Source organism: Anolis carolinensis, unplaced genomic scaffold (genome assembly GCF_035594765.1).
Source record: "Anolis carolinensis isolate JA03-04 unplaced genomic scaffold, rAnoCar3.1.pri scaffold_11, whole genome shotgun sequence".
Taxonomy (NCBI): domain Eukaryota; kingdom Metazoa; phylum Chordata; class Lepidosauria; order Squamata; family Dactyloidae; genus Anolis; species Anolis carolinensis.
The window spans coordinates 24,477,300-24,491,061 of NW_026943822.1; the positions used below are offsets into that span (position 1 = coordinate 24,477,300).

General features: G+C 42.7%; 1 protein-coding gene and 1 long non-coding RNA gene across 2 annotated transcripts; both read left to right on the forward strand.

Annotated features, from left to right (window-relative positions):
- The first annotated feature begins 1,741 nt into the window (after nt 1-1,741).
- foxb1 (forkhead box B1) lies at nt 1,742-9,265 on the forward strand. The gene is made up of 2 exons (XM_062963189.1): nt 1,742-2,317; nt 6,877-9,265. Exon 2 carries the CDS (start codon nt 6,901-6,903, stop codon nt 7,864-7,866), a length of 966 nt encoding a protein of 321 aa, XP_062819259.1. The 5' UTR covers nt 1,742-2,317; nt 6,877-6,900; the 3' UTR covers nt 7,867-9,265.
- A 26-nt stretch (nt 9,266-9,291) lies between these two features.
- Nucleotides 9,292-12,973, forward strand: LOC134293945 (uncharacterized). Its single transcript, XR_010000904.1, has 2 exons — nt 9,292-10,412; nt 10,472-12,973. It is a non-coding gene; the product is annotated as an uncharacterized LOC134293945 (long non-coding RNA).
- Nucleotides 12,974-13,762: the final 789 nt, after the last annotated feature.

The window sequence follows — 13,762 nt, forward strand, 5'->3', positions numbered from 1 at the left end:
GTAGCTTCCCAATAATAAATGTAATAATAATTAATATGATAATAGTAGTAGTAATAGAGCAATAATAATAAATATAAGAAGAAATATAATAATAGTAGTAGCTTCCCAATAATAAATATAATAAATATAATAATAAATATAGTAATAGTAGAACAACAATAAATATAATAATAATAGTAGTAGCTTCCCAATAATAAATATAATATTAAAACACCAATAATAATTAATATAATAATAATAATAATAATAATAATATAGTAGGAGTAGCTTCCCAAGGTAGTCCCGTTGAAAGTAATGACAAAGGACAATAAGGTTTTGTCGAAGGCTTTCATGGCCGGGATCACAGGGTTGTTGTATGTCTTTCGGGCTGTGTGGCCATGTTCCAGAAGCATTCTCTCCTGACGTTTCGCCCACATCTATGGCAGGATGCCTGCCATAGATGTGGGCGAAACGTCAGGAGAGAATGCTTCTGGAACATGGCCACACAGCCCGAAAGACATACAACAACCCCGACAATAAGGTTGTAAATAATGAAAAAAGGGAAGAAGAAGTAAATAGAAACTCCCTGGTTTCGTGTGGGGCGGGGGGGGGGGGGTTCAAAGTTTGGGGAAGGCTTTGCGAGCAAAGCAGAAGCCCCCCTTTTTTCCCTTTCTCTCTGTGCGTCCCTTTGGGGGGCCTGTCTGCCAAGCCCCCTCCTCTCTTTTCCTCCTTCTCGGGATCCCTCCCTCCTTCCTTCCTTCCTCGCCTCCGCCATTGGTCGCTCCGCCAAAGAGGTGTCAATGGGACCGGATTAGGTCTCTCCTCCTCCTCCTCCTCCTTTCTCTCTTTCCCTCCTTCTTCCCTCCCTCCTTCTCTCCCTCGTCATCTGCCCATTCAGCCGCGGAAAGAAGGAAGGAAGGAAGGAAGGAAGAAGGGAAGAAGGCAGGCGAGGGAGATGGAGGAAGCCGCGGCCGAGGCGGAAGAAGAGCCCCGGGCCCCCTGAGCTCACCCTTCTTCCTCCTCCTCTTCTCCTCCTTCTCTTCTTCTTCTTCTTCTCCTCCGCCTCCGCCTCTTCCTCCTCCGCACAGAGACGCCTCTTCTTCTCCTTCTTCTCCTCCTCTTCTCCTCCTTCTCTTCTTCTTCTTCTTCTCCTCCGCCTCCGCCTCTTCCTCCTCCGCACAGAGACGCCTCTTCTCCTCCTTCTTCTCCTTCTCTCTCCTCCGCGTCTCTTCTTCCACAACTTTCCCTCCTCTCGCCTCCTCCTTCCTGTTTCCTTCCCCTCTTCTTTCTCTTGCCTTCTCTCCTCCTCCTTGACTTTCTCTTTCCCTTCTTCCGCCCTCCTGCCTTTGCTTCTCCTCCTTCTCGTCTTCCTCCCTTCTTCCGTCTCCTCCTCCTTGGCTTTCTCCTCTTCTCCCCTCATTCCTTCACCTCCTCCTCCTCTTCTTCTTTCTCCTTCTCTCCTTCTTACTCTTTCGCCTCTCCTTCTCCTCCTTGGCTTCCTCCTTCTCTCTTTCCTCCTGGACCCAAAGCTCTCGCTTCTCCTCCTTTTCCTCATCCTCTTCTTCTTTCTCTTCTGACACCCTTTCCTTCTCCTTGGCTTTCTCCTTCCCTTCTTCTTCCCTCCTGCCCACCTCTCCTCCTCCTCTTCTTCCTCCTCCCTCATTACTTCTCCTCCTCTTCTTCTGTCTCCTTCTCTTCTTTCTCCACTGAGTCCAGACCCTTTCCTTCCTTCTCTTCTTCCTTCGGGACTGAAGTCAGCTCTATTGCTTTCCCTCCTCCTCCTCCTCCTCCTCCTCCTCCTCTTCTTCTTCTTCTCCCTCCTCCTCTTCCTCTTCCTCTCTCATTAGTCCTCTTCTTCTCCTTCTTCCTTCTCTTCTTCCTTCGGGACTGAAGTCAGCTCCATTGCTTTCCCCCTATCCTCTTAATCTTCTTCTTCTTCTTCTTCCTCTTCTTCTTCTCCCTCCTCCTCCTCTTCCTCTTCCTCTCTCATTAATCCTCTTCTTCTCCTTCTTCTTCCTTCTCCTCTTCCTTCGGAATTGAAGTCAGCTCCATTGCTTTCCCCCCATCCTCTTAATCATCTTCTTCTTCTTCTTCTTCTTCTTCTTCTTCTTCTTTTTCTTCTTCTTCTTCTTCTTCGTCGTCGTCGTCGTCGTCTACTTCTTCTTCTTCTTCTCCTTCTCCTTCTCCTTCTTCTCCTCTTCCTTCGGGACTGAAGCCCCCTTCCCGCTGCTTCTCTCCTCCTTCTGCCTCCTTCCCTTCTTCCTCGGGGGTCCAGGGTCCGGCTCGGGGGGCGGCGGAGGGGCCTCGGCCTCCCCACGGATGCGACGAGCTTCCTGAGGTGAGAACAAGCGGGAATTCGGGGCTCTTTGGGGTCTTTCGGGCTCCCCTTTGGAGGCGGATTTCAACCCGGGGGGGTCTCTCTTTGGGGAGGGGGCTGGTGGGGTGCTAGGCGACCCCCTCCCCAAGCCAGACCCCCATTGGCCCCCCTTGAGGTAGGGAAACGAGGCAGGGAAAGGGGGGGCGCGACGTGGGGCGCATCCCGAGCATTCCTGCCGTTTTCCGGCCAAACTTCGCCCCACTTTTCTCCCTCCGAGTTCCCTCTCCAGCCTCCAAGAAATGGCTCAATTTCCACCTGAATCCCTTTCTCGAGTGGGTCTCCGTTGACCCCTTTTTTCCTCTACTTAGTAGTAGTCACACTGCTAGTATTATTCCCATCTATTAGCATTATCAATACAATTATTGGTATTATTCGTATATTGGTAATATTATTCCCATCTATTAGTATATTGGCAATATTCCCATCTATTAGCATTATTAATACAATTATTGGTATTATTCGTATATTGGTAATATTATTCCCATCTATTAGCATTATCAATACAATTATTGGTATTATTAGTATATTGGTAATATTATTCCCATCTATTAGTATATTGGCAATATTCCCATCTATTAGCATTATTAATACAATTATTGGTATTATTCGTATATTGTTAATATTATTCCCATCTATTAGTATATTAGTAATATTCCCATCTATTACCATTATTAATACAATTATTGCTCTTATTAGTATATTGGTAATATTATTCCCATCTATAAGTATATTAGTAATATTCCCATCTACGTATTAGCATTATTAATACAATTATTGGTATTATTAATATATTGATAATATTATTCCCATCTAATAGTATATTAGTAATATTCCATTCTATTAGCATTATTAATCTGATAATTGGTATTATTAGTACATTGGTAATATTATTCCCATCTATTAGTATATTGGCAGTATTCCCATCTATTAGCATTATTAATACAATTATTGGTATTATTAGTATATTGGTAAAATTCCCATCTATTAGCAATATTAATCTGATCATTGGTATTTTTAGTATATTCGTATTATGTTAGTTTTATTGGCTGATAGTATTACTAATGTCATCATTGGTATTAGCTTTGTTAGTATTACTAATATCATTATTAATGCTATTTTAGTATTGCTAATATGATTATTGGTATTATTAGCACTGTTAGAATTACTTATGTTATTGATTATATTAGTATATTAGTATTGTTAGTATTGCTTGTATAACTATTGATAATGGCACTGTTAGTATTGCTAATATGATTATTGATATTATCAGTATATTAATATTATTAGCTTTGTTAGAATTACTAATATTATCGATTATATTAGTATTTTAGTTTTTTAGCATTGTTAGTATTACTATGGTTGATATTATTAGCATTGTTAGTATCATTAATATTATCGATTATATTAGTATATTAGCATTTTTATCATTGTTAGCATTACTAATATGATTATTGATATGATTAGCATGATAGCATTATTAGCATTGTTAGTATTGCTAATATTAAGAACATGATTATTGATATTATTAGTATGTTGGGATTATTAATATTATTAGTATTATTAATGTTATTATTGCTATTATTAGTATCATTAGTATTGCTAATATTATCATTGATATAATTATTAGCATTGTTACTATTGCTTATATGGTTGATATTGTTAGCTTTGTTAGCATAACTGATATTATTGATTATATTAGTATTTTAGTATTATTAGCATTGTTAGTATTACTAATATGATTATTGATATTATTCGCATGATGGTACTATTAGCATTATTAGCATTGCTAATGTTATTATTGGTATCGGCATTGTTACTATTACTAATATGATTATTGGTATTTACTATATTAATATTGTTAGCATTGTTAGTATTATGAAGATTATTAGTATCATTAGTATATTGTTATTATTAACATTATTAGTATTATTAATGTTATTATTGCTATTACTGTCATCATTAGTATTGCTAATACTTTTATTGATATTATATTAGCTTTGTTAGTGTTACTAATATGATTATTGATATTATTAGTATATTAGTATTAGCATTGTTAGTATTATTAATATGACTATTGGCATTATGAATATATTAGTATCATTAGCATTGTTAGTATTACTATTATTATTATTGGTATTATTAGTATTATAAGATTTGTTAGTACTAATATGATTATTGGTATTATCAGTATATTAGAATTACTATTACTATTACTATTAGTATTATGAGTATATTAGCAGTATTAGCATTGTTAGTATTACTAATACGACTATTGGTATTGTGGGTATATTAGTATCATTAGCATTGTTAGTATTATTATTATTATTATTACTATTAGTATTTTATATTTAATATACTATTTATATTTAAAATACTATTAGTATTTAATATACTATGAGTATATTAGCAGTATTACCATTGTTAGTATTGCTTATGTTATTATTGGTATTGGCATTGTTACTATTACTAATATGATTATTGGTATTATTACTATATTAATATTGTACATTGTTAGTATTACTAATATGACTATTGGTATTGTGGATAATATTAGCATCATTAGCATTGTTAGTATTACTATGATTATTACTATTAGCATTGTGAGTATATTAGTATAATTAGCATTGTTAGTATTACTATTATTATTATTGGTATTATTAGTCTTATTAGCTTTGTTAGTATTACTAATATGATCATTGGTATTATTAGTATGTTGGTATTACTAGCAATGTGAGTATTACTAACAGCATTATTGGCATTAGTATTATTAATATTATGAGAAATTCAAGTGGATCTGGCGCTCCTTTCCCGAGTGGATCTAAGGGACCCCTTTCAAAGGTCAAGGAGATCCTGTCCCTGGGTGGGATCTTATAGGGATCTTATAGGATCCAGGAGCTTTGCGGGATCCTGGGGATCTCTTCTTCCTATTCTTCCTGGGTGAAGGGCAGATCCCGCCCGGATGCGCCAATTGCGCAAAGAGATCCCGAGTCCCTTGCGCGGGATCCTAAAGATCCCGATCCCTTCTGCGCGGGATCCTAAGAATGCCTTGATGACTTCCATCCCGCTGGGACCATAAGGCGATCTTGAGCCTCCCAGAATGCCTTGGCACTCGATACTGTTGTTGTTGTTTGTTTGTTTGTTTGTTTGTTTGTTTCCTCTTTATTGGACTCACTAACTAAATTCATTTTTCTGAGGCTAACTAATCAATGAAACACACCTCACAAAATTCAAAACGAGACAGGTACAAAAATGTAGAAAAAACACAAATAATAGTAATTAATAATTAATATATTTATTGATTGATTGATTTATTTAATATACCGCTCTTCTCCCCCAGGGGGGCTCATTATTATAATACTATGCATAATAATAATTTATATATTAATAATAATTATTATATAAACAGACCCCACTCCCAACCTCTGAGGATGCCTGCCCCTGATGTGGGTGAAACGTCAGGAAAGAATGCTTCTGGAACATGACAGCCCGGAAAACTCACAGCAACCCATATTTAATTCTGTTTTAATGTTTGCGGGTTTTAACATGGTATGGAAATGCTTTCAGTGTCGCCCGCTGCCATATAAGATGCAGATGATCTGCCCTGAACTGGATTGTATGGCGTTGTTGATTCACATAATCCAGTTCAAAGAGGATAATGAGGATTATCTGCCTTGATCATCTGGATGATATGGCGGGGTGAGTCTCCTCCTGGAGAGAGAAAAAGGGGGAATAATAATAATAATAATAATAATAATAATAATAATAATAATAATAATAATCTATTTGGCTGCAGTTGGACTTTTTAAAAATTCCCTGTTCCGACTTACAAATAAAATCAACTGAATGTATTGTCGAAAATCAGTTTAAGATCCAGCCTCAAGTTCTCTTTCTTGTCTCCTTCCTCCCTCTTCTTCCTTGCCTCTTTCTTTCTTTCCTTCCTCCTTTCCTCCCTCTCTTCCTTCCTTCCTTCCCTCTTCCCTTCTTTTTTTCCTTCCTCACTAACTTCCTTCCTTCTTCTTTCCTCCATTCTTTCCTCCCTTTCTCCCTGTCTTCCTTCCTTCATTCCCTCTTCCCTTCCCTCTTTCCTTCCTTCTTTCCTTTCTTCCTTTCCTTCCTCCTTCCCTTCCTCTCTCTCTCTCTATCCCTCTCTTCCTTCCCTTCTCTCTTCCCTCCTTCCCTCCTTCCCTCCTTCCTTCCTTCCTTCCTTCCTTCCTTCTTTCTTTCCTCCCTTCCCCTCTCTCCCTATCCCTCTCTTCCTTCCCTCCTTCCTCCCTTCCTCCTTCTCTTCCTCTCCTTCCTTCCCTCCTTCCTTCCTTCCTTCTCTTCTCTTTCCTTCCTTCTTTCCTCTCTCCCTATCCCTCTCTTCCTCTCCTTCCTTCTCTTCCTCTCCTTCTTTCCTTCCTTCCTCTCCTTCTCTCTTCCTTCCCTCCTTCCTCCCTCTCCTTCCTTCCTTCCTCTCCTTCCTCCCTCTCTTCCTCTCCTCCCTCCCTCTCTTCCCTCCCTCCCTCCCTTCCTTCCAGGCGAGGGGAGGGGGTTCCGCCAGGATGCCCCGCCCGGGCCGCAACACCTACTCGGACCAGAAGCCCCCCTACTCGTACATCTCCCTGACGGCCATGGCCATCCAGAGCTGCCCGGAGAAGATGCTTCCCTTGAGCGAGATCTACAAGTTCATCATGGACCGCTTCCCTTACTACCGGGAGAACACGCAGCGCTGGCAGAACTCCTTGCGGCACAACCTGTCCTTCAACGACTGCTTCATCAAGATCCCGCGGAGGCCGGACCAGCCGGGCAAGGGCAGCTTCTGGGCGCTGCACCCCTCGTGCGGGGACATGTTCGAGAACGGGAGCTTCCTGCGGCGGAGGAAGCGCTTCAAGGTGCTCAGGGCCGACCCTCTCGGCGCCTCGGGGCCCGGGCCCAACGCGCTCCTGGCGGCCAAGCCCTCCGAGGCGGCGGCGGCGGCGCAGTACCTGCAGCAACAGGCGAAGCTGAGGCTCAGCGCCCTGGCGGCGGCGGCGGCGGCGGCCTCGCACCCCTTGCCGCCCCCCATGGGACCCCCGTTCCACGCCTCGCCGCCGTCCAGCTTCAAGCACCCCTTCGCCATCGAGAACATCATCGCCCGCGAGTACAAGGTGCCCGGCGGGCTGGCCTTCTCGGCCGCCATGCAGCCCATGCCCGGCGCCTACCCGCTGCCCAACCAGCTGGCCGCCGTGCCCACCGCCTGGTCCCAGGTCTACGGCTCCGGGGGCATGCTCGAGCCCGGCGGCGGCGGCGCCGAGTACGGCTACGGGGTGCCCCTCAAGCCCCTCTGCCACGCCGGAGGAGGGGGAGCGGGCGGGGGCCCCACGCTGCCCGCCATCCCGGTGCCCATCAAGGCCACCCCGGCCCTCCTCGCGCCCTCGCCGCCCTCGCTCAGCCCGCCCTCCGCCGCCGGACAGAGCAGCCCCGCCACCCCCAGCCAGACCCTCACCGGGCCCGCCTCCGTCCTCCACGCCGTCGTCGCCGTCCACTGACCCGCCCCGCCCCGTCCCCACCACCTTCGGACCCCTCGTGTCAAGACTTTCCCGCCTCTCCCCAAACACACCTCGTCCCCAAAAACTCAGCACAATGGATGGCGATGTTGTCATGATGGACATTGGGGTCCGCTGTGGGCAAGCGGAGCCCCCCTCTCGCCCCCCACGAAGGACACCCCTAAAGGGAGGCCCTCTTGAGACCCTCACCAACCCACGCTCCCATAAGTCTCCCCCACGCTGAGATTCGGAAGGATTAAATTCTGGAAATGTGCAAGGAACTAAGCAGCAGAATGAATGGCGATATTGTCATGATGAACATTGGGGCCCGCTGTGGGCAAGGGGAGCCCCCCTCCTGCCCCCCATGAAGGACACCTCTAAAGGGAGGCTTCCTGGAGACCCTCACCAACCCACGCCCCCACAGGTCTCTCCCACGCTGAGATACGGAAGGATTAAGAGGCGCCGCGGGTGGATTTTGTCATGGCGCACAAGACGGACATTGGGGCCCGCTGTGGGCAAGCGGAGCCCCCCTCCTGCCCCCCACGAAGGACACCCCTAAAGGAAGGCCTCCTTGAGACCCTCACCAACCCACGCCCCCACAGGTCTCCCCCACGCTGAGATTCGGAAGGATTAAATTCTGGAAATGTGGAACGAACTAAGCAGCAGAATGAATGATGCACAAGACAGACATTGGGGCCCGCTGTGGGCAAGCGGAGCCCCCCTCCCGCCCCCATGAAGGACACACCTAAAGGGAGGCCTCCTTGAGACCCTCACCAATTTCCACCCCCGCAGGCCTCTCCCACTCTGAGACGCGGGTGGGTTTTGCCAGGACGCACAGAAGGCGCCCAGGACAGATTCAAGGACTGATTTGCAGGCACAAGTTTGGGGCGCCTCCTGTGACTATATTGTGGTCCGCTGTGGACAAACGGAGCCCCCCTCCCGCCCCCCATGAAGGACACCTCTAAAGGAGGGCCTCCTTGCGACCCTCACCAATTTCCATCCCCACGGGTGTCTCCCAAGCTGAGATTCGGAAGGATTAAGGGGCGTCGCGGGTGGATTTTGCCATGACTCACAAAAGGCGCCTGGCTAGAATTAATTAATAAGGACTGAATAAAGGTGCGATTTTGCCAGGACGCACGGGACGGACATTGGGGTCCGCTGTGGGCGAAGGGAGCCCCCTTCCGGCCCCCCACGAAGGACATCTCTAAAGGGAGGCCCCCTTATTACCCCCACCACGCCTCGCCCCCGCAGGACCCTCCCACGCTGAGATTCGGGGGGAGAAAGCGGCGTCGCGGGGGGATTTTGTCAGGACGCACAAAAGGCTTCCTGGCAAGAACTAATAAGGACTATTATTGTGCAAGGCCTAAGTTTGGGGCGCCTCCACTGACTTCGCCTCCCGATCAGGACTTCTCTATAAGGGGAGACTCTGCCCCATAGACCCCCTCAATCCCCCCTCCCCAAATTCTTCCACGTTGGGACTTGAAGGGGGGGGGGGAAAGGGCAAACAAACAGGTGTCAGAAAGAGAACGCGCCATTACGCGCAGACAAAAGTGTTTGGGGTGTTTGGTGTGATTGTTGAGTCGCCCTTCAGTGACCCCAAAGACCCCCTCCCTCCCTCCCTCCCTCCCTCTCAAGGACCCCACCCCAAGTTGAAAGGACAATTGTGGGGGGTCTGCTATCAGCATTGGCGCGGGGCTTTGCAGGTGGAGAAAGAGGGGGGCTTGAAAAAGAATCCATGGGGAGGAAAGCTTCCCAGAATTAAATGTGGGGAGGGGCTCACTTCCAGACCCCGCTTTGCTTCGGTTCTTGGCCCAAAAAAAATATTTCAAAGGTGGACCACTCCCTTCGGCTCTTGTTAAAAATGGACTCTGATTTTGGGAGCCGACTTTTAGTTTCTCCATGCACACTTCTCCCTTTTGCCGCATATACATATTTCCAAAGCTAAAATATTATATCCATATAATCCATATATCCATATATGTATGCATATATATATGCACATATACACAGACAGACAGACACACATACATACATACAAAATATGTATGTATGGATGTATATAATATTTCAGGTCTGAAAATATACATTTATATACATATACATCTATACACATATATACTGTACATACAAAATATGGATGGATATATACATATATACATACAAAATATGGATGTATGGATGTATATAATACTTCAGGTCTGAAAATATACATCTATATACATATACATCTATACAAATATATACTGTACATACAAACTATGGATGGATGTATATAATATTTCAGGACTGGAAATATACATCTATACACACATATATATACAAAAATGGATGGATTTATATAATATTTCAGGTCTGGAAATATACATACATACACACACATATATATACAAAATATGGATGGATGTAATATTTCAGGTTTGGAAATATACATCTATACACATACAGACATACAAAATATTTATGGATGTATATAATATTTCAGGTCTGGAAATATACATCTATACACATATATACAAACAAAACATTTATGAATGAATATAATATTTCAGGTCTGGAAATATACATGCATACACATATACACAAAATATGGATGGATGTAATATTTCAGGTCTGGAAATATACATATATACATACATACATACAAAATATGTATGGATAGATGTATATAATATTTCAGGTCTGGAAATATACATCTATACACATATATACATACAAAATATGGATGGATGGATGTATATAATATTTCAGGTCTGGAAATATACATATATACATACGTACATACAAAATAGGTCTGGAAATATACATACATAGAGAGATACATACATACACAATATGGATTGATGGATGTATATAAAACATTACAGGTCTGGAAATATACATACATACATACGAAATATGGATGCATGTATATGATATGGGTGAAAAGAGAGAAAGAAAAAGCAAAACCAAATGGAACAAACTCCTCTCCAGTTGGGTTCTTTTGGAACCGACTTTAGTTTTGGGTTTTTTTGCCCAACGAATTTAATCAAGACATTCAAATAATTGCGCTTTTCAGGGTGGGATCTGCTAGATCTCCGGTCCCTTTCTCTAAATCCAAATTCCTTCAGCATTTGTAAGCCCCCTCCCACAAATAAATCCCACTCAAAGAGTGCCAAGGTGCCCCAAACATTTACAATATTCTGGTTTCCCAGCTGCGTTAAGAATCCTCCCCAGGAAGGTTGGGATTTTATTTCCCTCCCCAACTAGTCTTCAAGGGGAGAACGCCTTTATCCCCCCCCCCCTTTATCTTGTTGTTGTTGTTGCTGTTGTTGTTTACCAAAGAAGAAGCCAGAAACGTCGGGAAAACGCAAAGGGGGGGGGGACGACTTTTGGGTAGTTAGTTACCGACAAAGTTCCCCAAGACGTTTGGGTCGGTCGAGGAGTTTGGGTAAGTCTGTAACGCCAAAAATGAGACTTACAAGGAGGAGGAAAAGGCAATCCTGACACAATTGGAACCCAGCGGTGTGAGTTAAAAGTGGATTGGATTATTATTATTATGATTATTATTATGATTATTATTAATTATTATTGGCCTCGTTGATTCACGAGTAGACCTACCCGAAAGTCGGCATTTCACAATACTAGGGCTTTTCTTTTTTATTTATTAAAATTAACAGCCGAAAGAGACCAAAACTGGATCCATACTGACATATAACCCCGATTATCAAGTCAGATAATACGGAGTATCTATTTTGAACCGGATTATATGAGTCTTTCGTTTTTATTTATTGAAATGAGATCAGGGCTGGAGCGGCACTGACATATAACCCGGATTATCAAATCAGATAACCCGACACTGACATATAAACCAGATTATTAAATCAGATAATACGGATTATCTGTTTTGAACCAGATTATATGAGCCTTTCGTTTTTATTTATTGAAAAGAGACCCAGGCTGGAGCAGCACGGACATAGAATCCGGATTATCAAATCAGATAATCCGATTATAAAATCAGATAACCCGACACCGACATATAACCCAGATTATCAAGTCAGATAATATGGAGTATCTGTTTTGAACCGGATTATATGAGTATTTTGTTTTTATTTATTGAAATGAGACCAAGGCTGGAGCACTGACATATAACCTGGATTATCAAATCAGATAATCCGATTATCAAATCAGATAACCCGACACCGACATATAAAGCAGATTATCAAGTCAAATAATACGGATTATCTGTTTTGAACCGGATTATATGAGTCTTTCGTTTTTATTTATTGAAATGAGACCAGGGCTGGAGCGGCACTGACATATAACCCGGATTATCAAGTCAGATAACCCAACACCAACATATTACCCTGATGATTAAATCAGATAATCCGACACTGACATATAAATCAGATAATCCGGATTATCAGATCTGAACATTTTATGGATTTTTTTAAAAATTGAAATGACAGCCGAAGGAGAGCAGCGCTGGATCCACATATAACCCGGACTATCAAGTAAAACAATCCGGATTATCAGTTTTGAACCGGATTATCTGAGTCTCCAGTGCCAGTTCGAAGCAGACAAACTAAGCGTAAAATCCCTTGAAAGTGGCATGGAAGTTGGGCATGGAAAATGCCATTTCGGGGAGATGAAACCCGGCTTTTTCTTTCTTTTTGGGGGGCCAGTGGGGGAGGGCGAGGGAGGGGCGCCCAAGTGTACATTGCCTGTGAATAGGAATGGTTTGCCATCCGTGTCCAATGCACTTTTTGTTCGTCGTCATTCCTTTCCTTCCTTCCTTTCTTTCTTTCTTTCTTTCGCCTTCGAGATCTTGGCTGCAAACAAAACGAGAAAAGCCGCCTTTTCGTGGAGCTGCTTTTCCTCTTCTGTACAGAAAAGAGCATGAGATTGGAAATGTTAATGTTCTCCTTCCCTTCCTTCCTTCCTTCCTTCCTTCCTTCCCGGCATGCGCCTTTCCAGACCAAGGTTTGGAGGTTTTTTTATTTTTATTATTTTGTAATTATGATGATAATTATTGCGACTCTCTCCCCACGCGAAGGGGAGAGGCTCGACCTTAAATTATGAAACTAGGCGTCCAAATAATATTTTCTCATTAAAAAAGGTGTCAAGATGGTCACTTGGTTTCCTCTTCTTCTTCTTGTTGGCTCCTTTGGTTTTTGTTTTGTAAATGGAGGCTGGGGGAGGGGGAAACAGGGCGTTAATTTATGCAAATTCCATGCAAAATGGAGAGGACCTAAGTCAACAAGTGTGTGGTGTTTTCTTCCTTCTTTCAGTGGCGTTGCCTGGATTTCTCTGGAGAGAACAAGGAAAACAGCCTCCAGAAGAAGCAGAGAGAGAGAGAAAGATACTTTCCTCCCCTTTAATATTATATATAAAATTAATATATATATATATATTTAAATTAAATTAATACAACACACTGTCTTATTTTGAGGAAAACAGGATACACACACACACATGTGAGTTTATATGTACTTAATATATATACACACATATATACACACATTACATATATACACATTTACATATATGTGTATGTGTATATCTATATATATATATAAAAGAGTGATCTCATCACGGCAACCCACAAAACAACAAAACTACAGGCCCCCCAACCTTGAAATTTGACAACACAACCCATCATCCACGCCTCTAGGTTGATACAACAAAAAGAAAAGAAAAATAAAGTCCTAATTAGAGAGAGAGAGAGGAATAATTGCTTTTATCCAATTGCTGCCACTTAGAAGGCTAAGCTCCTCCAACTTGATTTCCTAGCAACCCAATAAAAATAATAAAAAACACTAAAAAAACTAAAAACACTAAAAAATTAATACAATAAAATACTATAATAACAGAAAATAACTAAAAATAATACAAGAAAATAATAAAATATAATCAATAAAAA

Excerpts from the sequence above, each read along its gene's own strand:
- foxb1 (XM_062963189.1), top strand. The coding sequence starts at position 6,901 with ATGCCCCGCCCGGGCCGCAACACCTACTCGGACCAGAAGCCCCCCTAC.